This window comes from Rattus norvegicus, chromosome 4 (genome assembly GCF_021556685.1).
Source record: "Rattus norvegicus strain SHRSP/BbbUtx chromosome 4, alternate assembly SHRSP_T2T, whole genome shotgun sequence".
NCBI lineage: Eukaryota > Metazoa > Chordata > Mammalia > Rodentia > Muridae > Rattus > Rattus norvegicus.
Genome location: NC_141537.1, coordinates 82,341,239 through 82,354,730, shown reverse-complemented (window position 1 = coordinate 82,354,730; position 13,492 = coordinate 82,341,239). Strand labels below are relative to the sequence as shown.

General features: G+C 51.3%; 1 protein-coding gene and 2 long non-coding RNA genes across 4 annotated transcripts; 1 reads left to right on the top strand and 2 right to left on the bottom strand.

Moving 5' to 3' along the window:
- Positions 1–202: 202 nt before the first annotated feature.
- Positions 203–3,665, bottom strand: LOC147994858 (uncharacterized). 2 transcript variants are annotated; one of them, XR_015686587.1, is made up of 3 exons: positions 3,406–3,665; positions 3,240–3,301; positions 203–1,990 (listed from the first exon to the last, which is right to left on the bottom strand). It is a non-coding gene; the product is annotated as an uncharacterized LOC147994858 (long non-coding RNA). The 2 variants fall into 2 exon arrangements; XR_015686588.1 differs by having other exon boundaries at positions 3,240–3,298.
- A 1,176-nt stretch (positions 3,666–4,841) lies between these two features.
- Positions 4,842–8,615, bottom strand: Hoxa11-as (HOXA11 antisense RNA). Its single transcript, NR_132628.1, has 2 exons — positions 7,805–8,615; positions 4,842–5,543 (listed from the first exon to the last, which is right to left on the bottom strand). It is a non-coding gene; the product is annotated as an HOXA11 antisense RNA (long non-coding RNA).
- A 226-nt stretch (positions 8,616–8,841) lies between these two features.
- Hoxa11 (homeobox A11) lies at positions 8,842–12,498 on the top strand. The gene is given in 2 exon segments (NM_001129878.1): positions 8,842–9,598; positions 11,002–12,498. Coding segments are annotated over 2 exon segments (942 nt in total). The 5' UTR covers positions 8,842–8,889; the 3' UTR covers positions 11,235–12,498.
- Positions 12,499–13,492: the final 994 nt, after the last annotated feature.

Below are 13,492 nucleotides of genomic sequence, written 5' to 3'. Positions count from 1 at the left end.
AAGTGGATGGTTGTAAAACGTCACTGTGCATTTCTCTAAGTATTTACGCCTGATGCCGACCTGAGGCCAATCTTTTTTTTTTTTAATTAATGTAAGATTTTAAAAACAAATGAACTTAGAGACAGAAGGGGAAAATAGTCACTTAAAAATAACTCAACCTAATTTAAATGTTTTGTTAGAGATTCACCCGAAGGCAGTGAAATTCAGCTCAGTGTGATGTATTTGTGGACGAATAATAGCCAAATCATAGATAAGTACAGATTGCTCGATCCTGGGTGTTTGGGCGGGTGAAGATGCAGCATCTCGCTTCCTCTTAGTGAATTCCGGGGCTAGGAGCTGTGAGGAACGTTGCCCTGGACTACTAATCCCCTGATGGGGGTCCATAGGCGCCCTTCTGGGCTTGTGAACCTCGACTGAAGAGACTCTAGGGGTTTGCTGATTTATGTGCATTCCTTTAAACTTGATCAAATGCACGGCAGCAGCCTGAGAGCTGGAGAATCAGAGAAATGTGCAGCGAGTTGCTGGCTTCCCATTTTTCATAAGCAAAGATGCGGCCCTATCCGAAAGGCCCAGAGAGATTTATGCCTGCCTGGGTTTTTAGACAGGCACGCTAATTAAATTTTCATCTGCTCGGCCGACGGGTAAATAAAATTGGACTTCGTTCTTTATGAAAATTACCACTCAGTCCTCACGCATCTACCGAGAGCCGACGAATGCCTGAGAGGTGCCTGCTATTTAAAATGTTATTATAAAAGAAAGATGATGCTCGCGCAGAAAAATTCCAACGAGAAAGCAGCCAAGGCCTTGCCACAGTCCATTTCGTTTCTATCCGGCTCTGCTGCAAAGCTGAACACACCCGACAGAAATCATTTCACCGGTGTCTGAGATCTTTAAACTTCTGTGAGCCGTCGAGCGGCGCGGGCCTACCCAAGTGCCAGGGTGTGGGCAAGTGAGAACAACGCATCCGCGAACTCAGAGGGCTGCTGGGTGTCGCGCCTGTTGGGGACAAGCGCCGCACCAAACCCTGCGTCCTAGCACAGGACAGTCCTGCTCAAGATGGAGGCCCACCCGGCTCCGACGGTGTGAGGGCGGCAGACAGAAGAGCCGCAGGATCGCCGCGGAGGTCGCGGTGGTGGGATCAGCAGCTCGTGCTACGTGGACACTGGAGGACCGCGGACACGCGCTGTGAGCCGCCCGGAGTCGCAGGCTGACGTCACCGCAGGCTTCACAGGCCTCCCCGGGCTCCAGGCACTATTTGCTGAGGACCGGCGACCGAGGCGAAGGTTTTGTGAGGGTGCCCCCTTCTCCGCCCCGCCCCTCCGTCCCCAGGAGAATAATCCGGTATTTAATCTCTCCTGGCCTTAATTCTTGGCTGCGTGGAACGGAGCCTTGGTTTCGCAACGGGAAATAAAACATGACAGGAGCATTTTCTCGAAAGGGGGTTTTTGAGACAGGCTGAGAAGAGGGTCCCAACACTTAAGCTTTGGGAGCCTGGAGCTGAGCGAAAGGACCCAAGGAGAGCCAGGCGCGGGCTCCACCTGGGCAGGGAAGCAGCCTCGGGACGCCTGATCCCCGGAGCATCTGACGCCTGAAGTCTGAGGACAGGACCCGGCGCTCCGGAGCTTAGCACCGCCCGGGCCTGCCTGGCACCGTGTAACACCCAGGGGCTGGCCGAGGGCGGCTGGGATCTAGAAAGAGGAGAGGGCCTTGGAAAGCCCGGTTTAGTCTTGACTTCTGCCCTAGGGACAGGGGTTAGGTAGGTGGTGAAAGCGTGCTTGGGGCTTTGTTTCTTGGCCATGGAAACAGGAGGGGGAATGGAGGTGAGACGCCCAGAGTGCGTGGATCTGGGCTGCTATTGAGTGGCAGAGGCTGGAGACAGCCGAATCCTCCTCCCGCTCTTCGCTCTTCGCTCTTCGCACAGTAAAGGTCAAGTCCTCGGCGCCACCTCCTGCTTCACGGTCAGGGCCGCCTGAGAAAGAAGCCGCCACGACTACAGAAAAACAGAGAACACGTAATTGGCCAGGCCAGCACTCTTGCTGCAAACGGGTCCTGGCCCTGGTAGCCTGGGCCTGAGCACCGAGGCAAGACTCTCCCTTACTTTTCAATTCCCTTTAAGCCCATCCTCCTTTGAAAGAAAGGAGTCTTTGAAGCTAGGGATAGCCTAAGCTATGCCTTTATCCTGGAGAGACAGAAATTGACCCTGCACGGGAGATTTCGGAGCCCTCGGGGGCCTCTCCAGGGCAAGAGGGAGCTTATGCACGCCCAGAATAGACGTTAGCTGAACCGAAGTTCTGGTCGATAGGAACAGCGGCTCAACCGGCCTGGCAGCTGGGATTCGGATATGAAAATAAAGATCCTGCTGGGGTCCTCCAGTCCAGACTCAAGATCTTTGGTGAGACCCTTAGTGCCCTTCTACCTAAATCTACTAAAGGAGGTGGACAATGTAAAACTTTAAAGGGGGTGCCAATGTAAAACCCCTCCATTCCTGCCGCCTCTCCCCTAACCCCTCATTGTGCTCCACGGGACAGAGAATTCCTCTGTCTGGCAGCATCAGGTCAGAGCATCAGGCCCAGCAGTAAACACAAAGCTTTAGACTAGTTGGCCACTGACCGTAACACTCAAAGTGAACCAAGAACAAATTATCGGTCCCTTTGGAAAAAAAAAAAAAAAAAAAAAACACGGGCTTTCCCCCTAGAGCTGCGGTAAGGAGAGACATCTGGAAGGGTAGCACAGAATGGATACCATGGCAGAATTGCCTGGCAAGGTGAATGGAGGGCTCCTAGAGCTCGAATCCTCCTGCAGGCTTTGATAGACATTGAGGTACTTCTTGGATTTCTAATGTAAGCTACCAGCAGTGAGCAGAAGTGGGGCTGCTCTAGGAGACATTTGTAATTTAGGGCCCCGAGGATGTTCTTCAGAACCTCAGCCTAGGGACGAAGCCCAAAGACCAGGGCCAACCTTCTGGGTGTGCTCCTTTGTCGTCTTTGTGAGTGAAGACACCACAGGCTCAGCTGAGGAGATCACCCCCTTTAAGCCTCTGTGGGGAATGGGCGTGGATATAAAGAATATAAGAAGATAGATACTGGGAACTGGGGTTTCACCCTTCAAAGTTTTCCTCACCCCACTCCAACCCACTCTCTAGGAAAAAAACCAAGTCTTCTCTAATGAGTCAGCAACCATAAACATAAAAATAGTTCTCAAATAACAACCCCCCCCCCTCTGGTCAACTTGAAACTCACCAAACTAAATGATAACCAGATTGTTTAGGCAATGGAAACTCCAAGCTGAGCTCTCTGCTCTACTAGAAGAAAAATACAGTCTTGTTCAGATATCAATGGATAAGTAATCAGACCCACTAGTCCGGTGAAGAATCAACTGTTGAGGTCAAGTTCAAGGTATTATTACCTGTGCTCTTGCTGTAGAGAGCAGGTAGGCCAGCTCAGAAAAGGGTTGGTTCCTTGACCAAAAAAATACAAATTAACCCCGGCCAGTCTCCACCTACTAGTGATAAGGGGAATCCCCTGATATTTTGACTGAGTATAATGTGACGGATTGGCCATAATCTGCCAGTGAGCCATTCTCTGAAGACAAATACTTGAACATTCCAGGCAATCCATGTCCTTAGCTCGCCGCTGTGGAGGGAAGGCACACTCCAAAGACACCTCCTACTTTGAAGGAGAAAGTACCTAAATGGAGGTCAGGCCTGGAGTCACTGGGAAGAGTTCTGTATTTATTTCACCAATGCCTCTCACCAGTCAGTTCCCACACCTGTGTGCAAACATGGCCCCCAGATTGGCCCTAGTTTTCAGGTCAGCTTTATAAACACAATGCAAGGAAAGTAATGCAAGGACAGCAGCAAGAGGCAAAATATGTATGGTGTTTTAATCAGTCCATGGAAAAACAGCTCTAGTTGATTGAGAGCAAGACCTGGTCAGTCTGGTGGGTCCAACCCATTCCAGGCTAGCTACTGCTTGTGATTACTCAGAATGGAATAGAAGCAGTGGGTAGGGGGTGTGGTGGGGGAGGAGAAGGAGGAGGAGGAGGAAGAGGAGGAGGAAGAGGAAGAGGAGGAAGAGGAGGAGGAAGAGGAGGAAGAGGTACTTAGAATGTAGTACTCATTTAAAAAGTTAAGAAATCCAGTTCAGGTCTCTAGTGAAGACCTCCTTCTTTAAAACCCCCAAGGAACTATGGAGTAGTTTCCTTCCAGAGAACACCTCAGCTCTGAACAAAGAAGAGACATCAGAAAAGGCAGGAGAAAGACTGAGAAAGGATAGAGAGGCGAGGTGGGGGGACAAATAGATCAGGAGGAATTGCCTGTGGACAAGACAGGCTGGAGGAGGACCTGGAGACTGGAGGTAGCTTGGTTGTGGGTTGGACATTCACACTATGGATGATGTGGGGCCCGCTGATCCTTCCAAGAACTGCACTGGGGATTTCAGATGCCCTGGGTTAGAGATACCTGGCTGTTGCTGCCTCCCAAACCAGCCCCACAGACAGAAGGCAGTAGCAGCCTTGCAGCCTTTTGAGTTGATGCTAGGAAGCCCAAAGTCTAGGAGTGCTTATGGTTGCCTAGGTTTCTATTCTCCCTTGAAGTGGCATAGCACTAAGTAACCTATCAAGTGACAGAGCTTCCAGCTCAAATCTCTTGAATGGCTGTGTTGGAAACCGGCCTGGCATAGGCAATCGGGCCACAAGGCCTTACATTGCCTTTCCAAAAAAAAAAAAAAAAAAAAAAAAAAAAAAAGGCTCCTCGAAAGCCATAATCACCCTGGGCAGCTTCCCTCAATGCTCCCACCACCCCAACTACTGCCCATACATCTCCGACTTCAAGGAAAAACAGATTCAGCAGAGGCACCTGAATACACTTTATTCTGATATTCTACCTCGGAAGGAGAGAGGAGCGCGCAAGGTGCCTCAATCTCTCTCCCTTCTTGGTACATTTAGTCCGACAGGAGGAAAACAGCAGCCACAGGAGCCGCTGTGGACACTAGCATATACCCTTTAGGACCAAATCAGAAGAAACCTCCAAAAAGGCTTGGTTTGTTCTGCCGATCAAATCTCCTTCTTAGCCTTTCAGCCCGACGAGCCTTACTCATTGGCCACCTCCAAATGCTCCGCCGGGTGAGCCTCGGCCAGGCCCTACGGGGGTCTGCCTAAACCTTGAAATTCGGGGAAAAAAAGAAGAGATTGAACCGGCTCCCTCCCTTCTTTACAGACACACACGCACCGTCAGGCCGCGGCCACTTCCTGCCTTTGTTTTTCTTCCTCCAAACATTTTTGGCCTCTCGCATTAGCCGCCGTAGGGCTCCGGGTTGACGATTAAAGGAAATAAACGTTGAAGAGTATTTTCTGGAGACAGCCCCGTGCTGTGGAGTTCTTGAGAAAGAATAGCTCCTGGGAAACCAGTGTCCAGGGCCAATGTCATAACCTTGCCCGCAGCCGCCTCTTCTAGGACTGGAACTCGGACTTGGCCTTCCGGTGTGCTCTTACCCCTAGTTGGGTCTTCCCCAGATCCTGGTGGGCTGAAATCGACCTTGGGCCTCCTGGAAAACCAAAGAACCAGTTAGTCTCAGAGCAAAGTGAAAACCAAGGACCAATCTTCTTCCAGATTTGGTCCGAACCTCAGGGCAGCTCGCACCTTACTGTACCCTGATGCCTGACTGAAGAACATTCACACTACCAGGGCCAAGCAGGCGGAGGCTAGGCAAAACGGCTTCTATTAAGCAGCCTTGGGGATCCGAGCATCCCACTTCTTGTCTCTGCTTAGAGAACTAAAAGCAATCGGCAGCTCCAGGCCGTTTCCCCGGTTGCCATCAAAAAGCCTTTTCCTCCTCCATCTTCACCGCAGCGCCCCCATACGCTCCCTTCAAGGATGTCCCTCTGGGGCACCCCTCTTTTACACAGCCTGTAGAATTGCTCTACCAGCCACTCGTGGAGCACCTTCTTCTCCCGCAGTCTTCCCTCGGGAGTTTGCCTTTTCGCCTGCTGACACCCATGGGATACAGACCTGCCGGCTCCTATTCAATTAGCCCTTCACGAGAACCTAGGAGGCATTGGCTGTGCAGAACACTGCACAGTGACACACCGACCTTTCTGCGGGTACCCCTTCTCCCTGGCATCCCAGGATGTCGAGTTAATTATGAGAGAAGCTGCCATGTAGAGTCAGGGGAGGCGGCCTAGCGTCCCCCGCGGCTGGGCCACCTCGGCCCCACTGTTAAGGCACAAGCTGAAGTTGACTGCCAAAACTACTATAAAACCACAGGTCTGTCTAGAACTGTTTTCGGTTCTCCTAGACGCCCCCGGGTTCAATTATGGTCTTAAAAGCCCTAATACAAGTGCAAGAATTTGTTTGCCTTCACCCAGGGGCGGGGCGAGCCCAGCAATGGTGGCGCCTTTGTTATGGCAAAGTCACTGAAACCCTTCAGGCATTCCTTTTGTTCGAGGGAAAGGGTATTGAGGACTGGGTGGGCTGTTGGCGAAAGTTTGAGGTAGCAAAACCAATCCAGGGAACTGCTCAAATAAGACCGTTTGCAACCCCACCTCCCTTTCATATTTGATCCCCAGAAAGATATTGTGAAGAGAACAAATATGCTTGCCTCCTTGGTGACTGCTGGAAATAGAAGTTTTTGCTGCAGGACCATCCTGTGGCTTTGATCCCCAGCCTTGGAAGGCCTGAAGCTATCCTTCCCCAACAACCTCTCGCCCTCCTAGATTTCCTTCACACACCACAAAGACATCTATGAAGCCACAGTGGACAAATATGTCAAGCTGGAGATGCACAAATAATTTCAAGTTCAGCTCTCAGGGATTTCAAGGGGCATGAAAGTTTCTGCAGCAAATCCTGAATAAAGAGTTCATTAAACCAATGTGTCCGAGTAGCTTGATTTGTGATAAGCAGCCCTTGTAAAAGAGGGGAGGGGGGCTTGGAGCCACATAAACATTAATGCTAATAAATTAGTTTACTCCACTACACAGTAATTACTTGATATTATTGATATTTACAGTGGGCATTCAAATGCAATGGTGGGTCATTATTTGGAGAAAATACATAACGAGAGTAGTTCTTTTCCAGAGCAATACATGATTAAATTTGTTATTGAGTCAGTTACAGTCAGCTCAGCAATAAATAAATAAATCGATGTTGACACTTAAATACCAAAGATCTTAGCGTTTATACTCTAAATCTCCCCAAGATATGTAAATACCTTTGGCTATTTCCTGCATGGGGAAAGGGAAAATGGTTTTCATTTTTCACTTTTGACTGTTGTGACACCCTGGCACCTTCTAAGAAGGGAGTTGTGGGGAGCCCCCAAGTCTGGAGCCCCATCTCTGCTCAATCTGCCTGACTGTTCTTTGCTCTCTTTTTTTCTTTCATTTTCCCAAAGTACGTCTTTGCTCTTGGAGAATGGCAGTCGTTATTTTGTCTTCTTAATCCCCATCTCCTCCTCTGGAGAAAGCTAAGTGCGTCTTAGCAGCCGTGGACCCTTTAGAGTTATCTATCTGTACAGCAAGCCTTGCCCCTTTCGAGATGTCGCCGTGGCCCAAGGTGCAGGCAGCTAGGAGAGCACCTCTCTTTTCTTTGGCATTGTGCTTCTCCTGTGGACTAAAGAACAAGAATGATGGGAGCTGTCTGAGTTTCCGCCTTGAATATCCTTTGCTTTCACTCTTAGGTTTTGCAAGGAAGAAGAGACTCCTTTCTTAGCCAGGGTTTAGGCCATTACTCCCTCTTTGCCACCCTCCTTTCCCCCCACAGCTCTGAAGCCTTGCAAGCAGCCTGGTGCCCCCCCCCAAAGGTGCAGCATACCCAGGAGAAGGCTCCTCAGCGCCTCTAAAGCAGCCCAAGGTTCGCCTCAATTGCATGGTTTCCCGATTCGTCAGCTTCAGCAGACCAGGCAGCTTGCGGACCGGTGAGCAGAAGCGCCTCTGGCTCTGTGGAGTCACTCCGAACCCCTACAGGCAGCGAGGAGAAGGGGTTCCTCCAAGGACAGAGTGTGGGATGAGGAAGTAAGCAGAAAGATACAGGGAAGGTGGAACCCGGGTAAGGCGAAGGCCCTTCCGGACAGCGCGGATTATTGACAAACCGCGGAGGAAAGCCGCTTTGCCTGTTGGCGGTTTGGGGACGGAAGGCACTAAAGCGCTTCGGAAGTGACCATGAATGAGAGCGTGTAATCAAGTCACCGTGCAAATCGGACAAGCCACGAGGCCGGCACATCCGTGGCTGCGAAGCCTGGCCCCAAATGGGGTCCAGCCAGATTCTGAGACTGAGGTGCTTTCCAGAGCAAGTCTGTGGGAGGGGGACTGCGAAGAAGGTGCTGAACGTAAGCCTTCGGACAACAGACTCCGGAACCTGAAGCTACACAATTCCGGGCGTTCACCTGGCCACCCCCATCCCAGAGCATCCCTCACCCACCGGGGAGTGGGGGGAGGCGTCAGGAGTTGCGCTCTCTTGCCGCCCTCAGAGCGCTCGTGGACCAGGACCATGCAGCTGAGCAAAGGAAAGCTGCTTGGGGGCGCACCCCAGCCTTTCTGCGAGCGGGGAGGCCCCCCAGCCAACATGAGTTACACCGGCGATTACGTGCTTTCGGTGAGAACACCGAGTGACGATCTGTTGCTTCCCCTGAGGTGGCTACAAAGAAAGGAAGCCGAGGAGGGAGGGGAGGGGGAAAAAAGGAAAGGGAGGGGGGTTAAAAAAAAAAAGCCGGGACTAGCTCGCGGCTTGTCAATTTCAACATCGGGTCACATGACCAGCACCTCCCTGCTAAGGATGGGGATAGATTTCCACGTCAGCTTACGTCTCCAAATTTCTACTTCACGGATCCGCTTCAAAGAGGCAGCTGCAGTGGAGAATCATGTTAAGCTCGGCTACTGCGGAGAGCCCAAGGTAGCCCAATGATGGATTTTGATGAGCGTGGTCCCTGCTCCTCTAACATGTATTTGCCAAGTTGTACTTACTACGTCTCGGGTCCAGATTTCTCCAGCCTCCCTTCTTTTTTGCCCCAGACCCCGTCTTCGCGCCCAATGACATACTCCTACTCCTCCAACCTGCCCCAGGTCCAACCCGTGCGCGAAGTGACCTTCAGAGAATACGCCATTGAGCCCGCCACTAAATGGCACCCCCGCGGCAATCTGGCCCACTGCTACTCCGCGGAGGAGCTCGTGCACAGAGACTGTCTGCAGGCGCCCAGCGCGGCCGGCGTGCCTGGCGACGTGCTGGCCAAGAGCTCGGCCAACGTCTACCACCACCCCACCCCCGCCGTCTCGTCCAATTTCTATAGCACGGTGGGCAGGAACGGCGTTCTGCCACAGGCTTTCGACCAGTTTTTCGAGACGGCTTACGGCACCCCGGAAAACCTCGCTTCCTCCGACTACCCTGGGGACAAGAACGCCGAGAAAGGGCCCCCAACAGCAGCTGCGACCTCCGCTGCGGCGGTGGCGGCGGCGGCCACCGGCGCGCCGGCAACTTCAAGTTCGGACGGCGGTGGCGGCGGCGGCTGTCAGGAGGCGGCGGCGGAGGAGAAGGAGCGGCGGCGGCGACCCGAGAGCAGCAGCAGCCCCGAGTCGTCTTCCGGCCACACTGAGGACAAGGCCGGTGGCTCCGGTGCGTATAAAGGCAGCGCCCAGCGCTTTATGAAAGGGGAGTTGGGAATCTAGCGCAGCACCGCTGTTAAATTTTTATATGCTGTTTTATAAGCATATAAGGTTTATGAAGGGCCTTTAGGTTTCCCCCAACAAAACTTTGTTATAAAAGGAGGGATCACGTGGCGAGTGCTGAAATTGGCCGTGAAATACCCACCGGCCAAAGCATGCCTGCAGAAAAAAAAAATACAACTCCCCTTTTTCCTTTTTTCCCTTCTCAGCTTCTAAACCCAACAGCACGATTCCCGCTCGAGGCCAGCTCCAGGCTGGGGAGCCGGAGGTGGGCGCCTGTAAATTCCCCCTACAAGGGCTTCAGGAGCCTTTGATAGCGAGGTAATCCGGAGATTTTTATAAAAGCCATGTGTTGCGGAGGGACTCCAGTCCCGGCTCGGATTCAAAGGCATCGCCTGTTTAACGATGGCGCTAGGAGCGCATTTAACAGATAAAGTAGTCCACTTAGCTCAAGCAATATATTAAAAGAAACAAATTAACCTAAAGTTGGCCTTTTTGTCCAAAGGAAGCCATTTTCCTCTGGCGAGGTTGCAATTACGTGTTGCCTTCTGTTTTTCACAATTGTTTTTAAATCAGTCAAAAGTGTGTGTGTGTGTGTGTGTGTGTGTGTGTGTGTGTGTGTGTTTCTTAAAGGTGGGGGTGACCAAATAGCTCCTGCGTGAGGTGAGGTTTAAGGTAGCCTCTTTCCCCTACCCTTCCTAAACTAGCATCCCTACCCTGCTGAGGGCCCTCTGGCTATGTGGTGGTGGTGAGTACAGAGTGAAGGCCTGGGTAGGGGGTTTCCTCTGTCACCTCCCACCTCGAGAGAGCTGGGAGGCTAGCGGAAGAGACTAGACTGGTGATCAGAAGTCAGGCTGACAAAAAGACCCTGCAGCCTCCCCAGATGTTAAGGAGGGCTAAATCATGGCTACAACAAGGAAAGTCTGGAGCCAGGATGCGTGCCTTTACTGCCTCAGGAACAGGCGGCCCAGGTGCTGAAGGTGAAATGTCCTCGGGCGGCTGTTTGTTTAGTCTGGCGGGGCAAGGAGCAGCCTGCAACCCCCACTTGCCTCCGTTCAAAGCGGTTCAGTCAGCGCAAATTCGCCTGTTGCTCTGAGGAGCCTTCCTTTCTGCTCAAGGGGCAGCCTGAGCCCTTTCCCTGGGGGCCTATCTGGGGAGCTGGCTTTTATCTGAAGCCGGCTCCAGACTGCAACTTGTCCCTGACCAGCAATAGAAGCCTGAAGGCAGGGGCCTGGAAAGACTTTGAAAGGGCCTGGATTGGGCCTCTAGACCCTGTGGCCAGACCTTCTCCAATGGGGGTCCTGGGGAGAAGGTCTATCGCCCGCTCACTCTTTGCCTTCTCTCTCTCCTTAGGTGGCCAACGCACCCGCAAAAAGCGCTGCCCTTATACCAAATACCAGATCCGAGAGCTGGAGCGAGAGTTCTTCTTCAGCGTCTACATCAACAAAGAGAAGCGTCTGCAACTGTCCCGTATGCTCAACCTCACCGACCGTCAAGTCAAAATCTGGTTTCAGAACAGAAGAATGAAGGAAAAAAAGATTAACAGAGACCGGTTACAGTACTACTCAGCTAATCCACTTCTCTAAGGCCCCCGCCTACTGGAATTGGGAGAGGGCTTCATACATGTGAAATAATATGCAGATTTTGCCCTTGACAAGGTCAAGCCACATTGTGACTTGGAAAAGGGGGGGGGGTGATATAGGAGAGAGGGGAGGCTTCCTTTGCAGAGATAGCCCAATAGGAAGGGGCCTGAAACTCTCTTGGTTCAGATCTCCATGGCTAAGCTTCCTAATAATTGGATTCTAAGAGTTGTGAATCAACAGAATGAATGGTTTGGGACCCCCTGATGGTTCACTCTTAGAGCCTGCAAAAGCTTTGGGCTGGGTGTGGTCACTGGGGATTGGGCCCCCTGCCAAGCCCTATGGAGGCCACCCGCTCAAGACCCTCTGCACAGAGCCTGCCCACCCCCAGGTCTCCCCAATCAAGAAATTGTATGCCCCAAGCCTAGTTCAGCTTGGGGATAGGGGTAGGCGGAAAGGGGAAGATTCCTAGAGATCCAGAATGGGGTTGTTTTCCAAACGTAATGTGAAAGACAGTTGAACTAAAAGGTGGCTGTGAAATGGGAGAGAGCTGGGGGCCCTGGAGGAATGAAAAATCTATCCAGATGACGTTAATATCTTTCCATCCCGCCTAGCTACCACTGATCTGCACCCAAACCTGAGCTCCTAGCAGCCACCTTTTGCAGCCCACCTGGGTCTTCTACCTCCCAATGGTGGTGATGGGTCTTCATTCAGGCCCCATCTCAGAACTGACAATTCCTGGGGTAGAAGACATTGAGAAATCCAGAGGTTTTGCTGGTTGCTGGCCCCTCAATCTCTACAGGAAATGCCTGTGGAGTTCTACAGTTTGGCAAACTCTCCACCACATTAAGGAAGCTTGGATTTGGTGTATGTAAGGCAGCAGAGCAGTAAACCTGGCCAGTGGCTCCTTGGCCTTTGGCTATGAGGGGCTGAAGTCTCCCCACTTCCCAACTCCCCCATCCCTACGCTGCACTCTGTGCTCATTGACTCAGAACTGAGCTTGGGAGCTTCTGGCAATCTTCTAAGAGCCGGAGAATGATTTGGAGTTATTTTAAAAGATAAATATTATATTATATATATATTTCCCCGAAGGAACCAAAGCGAATTTTAAGATGCAATGTAGAGGGGGGTGGGGATAATAAAATATTTAAAGGCTCTATCTGTTTACACTGTTCCAAGGTTTAAACTCGCTCACTGCTAAAATATTTGAATGTATGCTTCATACAGGGATGGTGTTCAAAAGACTTGTAAATAAAGAAATCATAACCTAATGTGTTTCAATACTCCTTTTTCCCACTCCACCCCCCAATTAGTTGATTTATTTGAGGGTGCTGGAGAGAGTGGGAAGGATGTTGGGGATGGTCTTTTTAATCTCTTACAACACTGTGACATTTGGAAAGGGCTGGCATACTGGGAGCCAGACTTCTAAGACCTGAGAACTTCCTCTGGGGAGCCAGGCGGTCTTCAAATGAGTCTTTTCTGCCTCCCTGCTTTAAGAAATCCCTGGTGATTCTGTCTGTAATGAGTACCTTTGGCCAGTTCTTACCCACCATACATTTCCTATATGTTTTAACACACAGAGAGAGACAATAGGGCATACAAAAATAAAAAGGATAGAAAATTGAGTATTGGGTCCTGGTGTGACATTTCTCTCTCCCTCTTCCGCTTTTTCCTGCCAAATGTCTCTTCTCAGCGAGCATCCTTTTAGCAGTAAAAGGGGTGAGTTACCACGCCCCTGAGAGGTGATGGAATCGGGGTTGAGCTGCAATAGAAGCTAAGCATAGGAAGCCTGAGGCTATATGTCCTTGTGGAAGGCAGCATATTAGGGATGGGATATGTCAGGGCCGAGGGTGTGAGACTTCACTCCTTCCAAGATGGCCTTGGGGGAACTGCAATAGCCAATGGCCTAACCCAGGCTAATCTTGCTCACCTCAGGACTGAATAAAACCCCTCTAGGTGTACCTTGTGAGTCCTTTCAGCAAGAGATACCCGAGACTAGATACCAAGGCAGACCTAGAACTCTCAGAGCCTCTAAATGTGCTTCCTTTCCTCTCCAGCTCCCTCTCGGTTCCCTTGGGCAAAGAAAGATGAGGGCTTGCTTGTTCTTTGTTTGCTGCCTTTGAACTTCTGCCTTAAATTTGGACATCACCCATAACCTTGAGGGGCAGGGCAGAAAGGACAGAGCCTTTTGTTGCCCACCCCACCCTCTTTCAGCCACCCAGGCAGAGCCAAAACAGCACAGAGGACCTTCCTTTGGAGAGGGA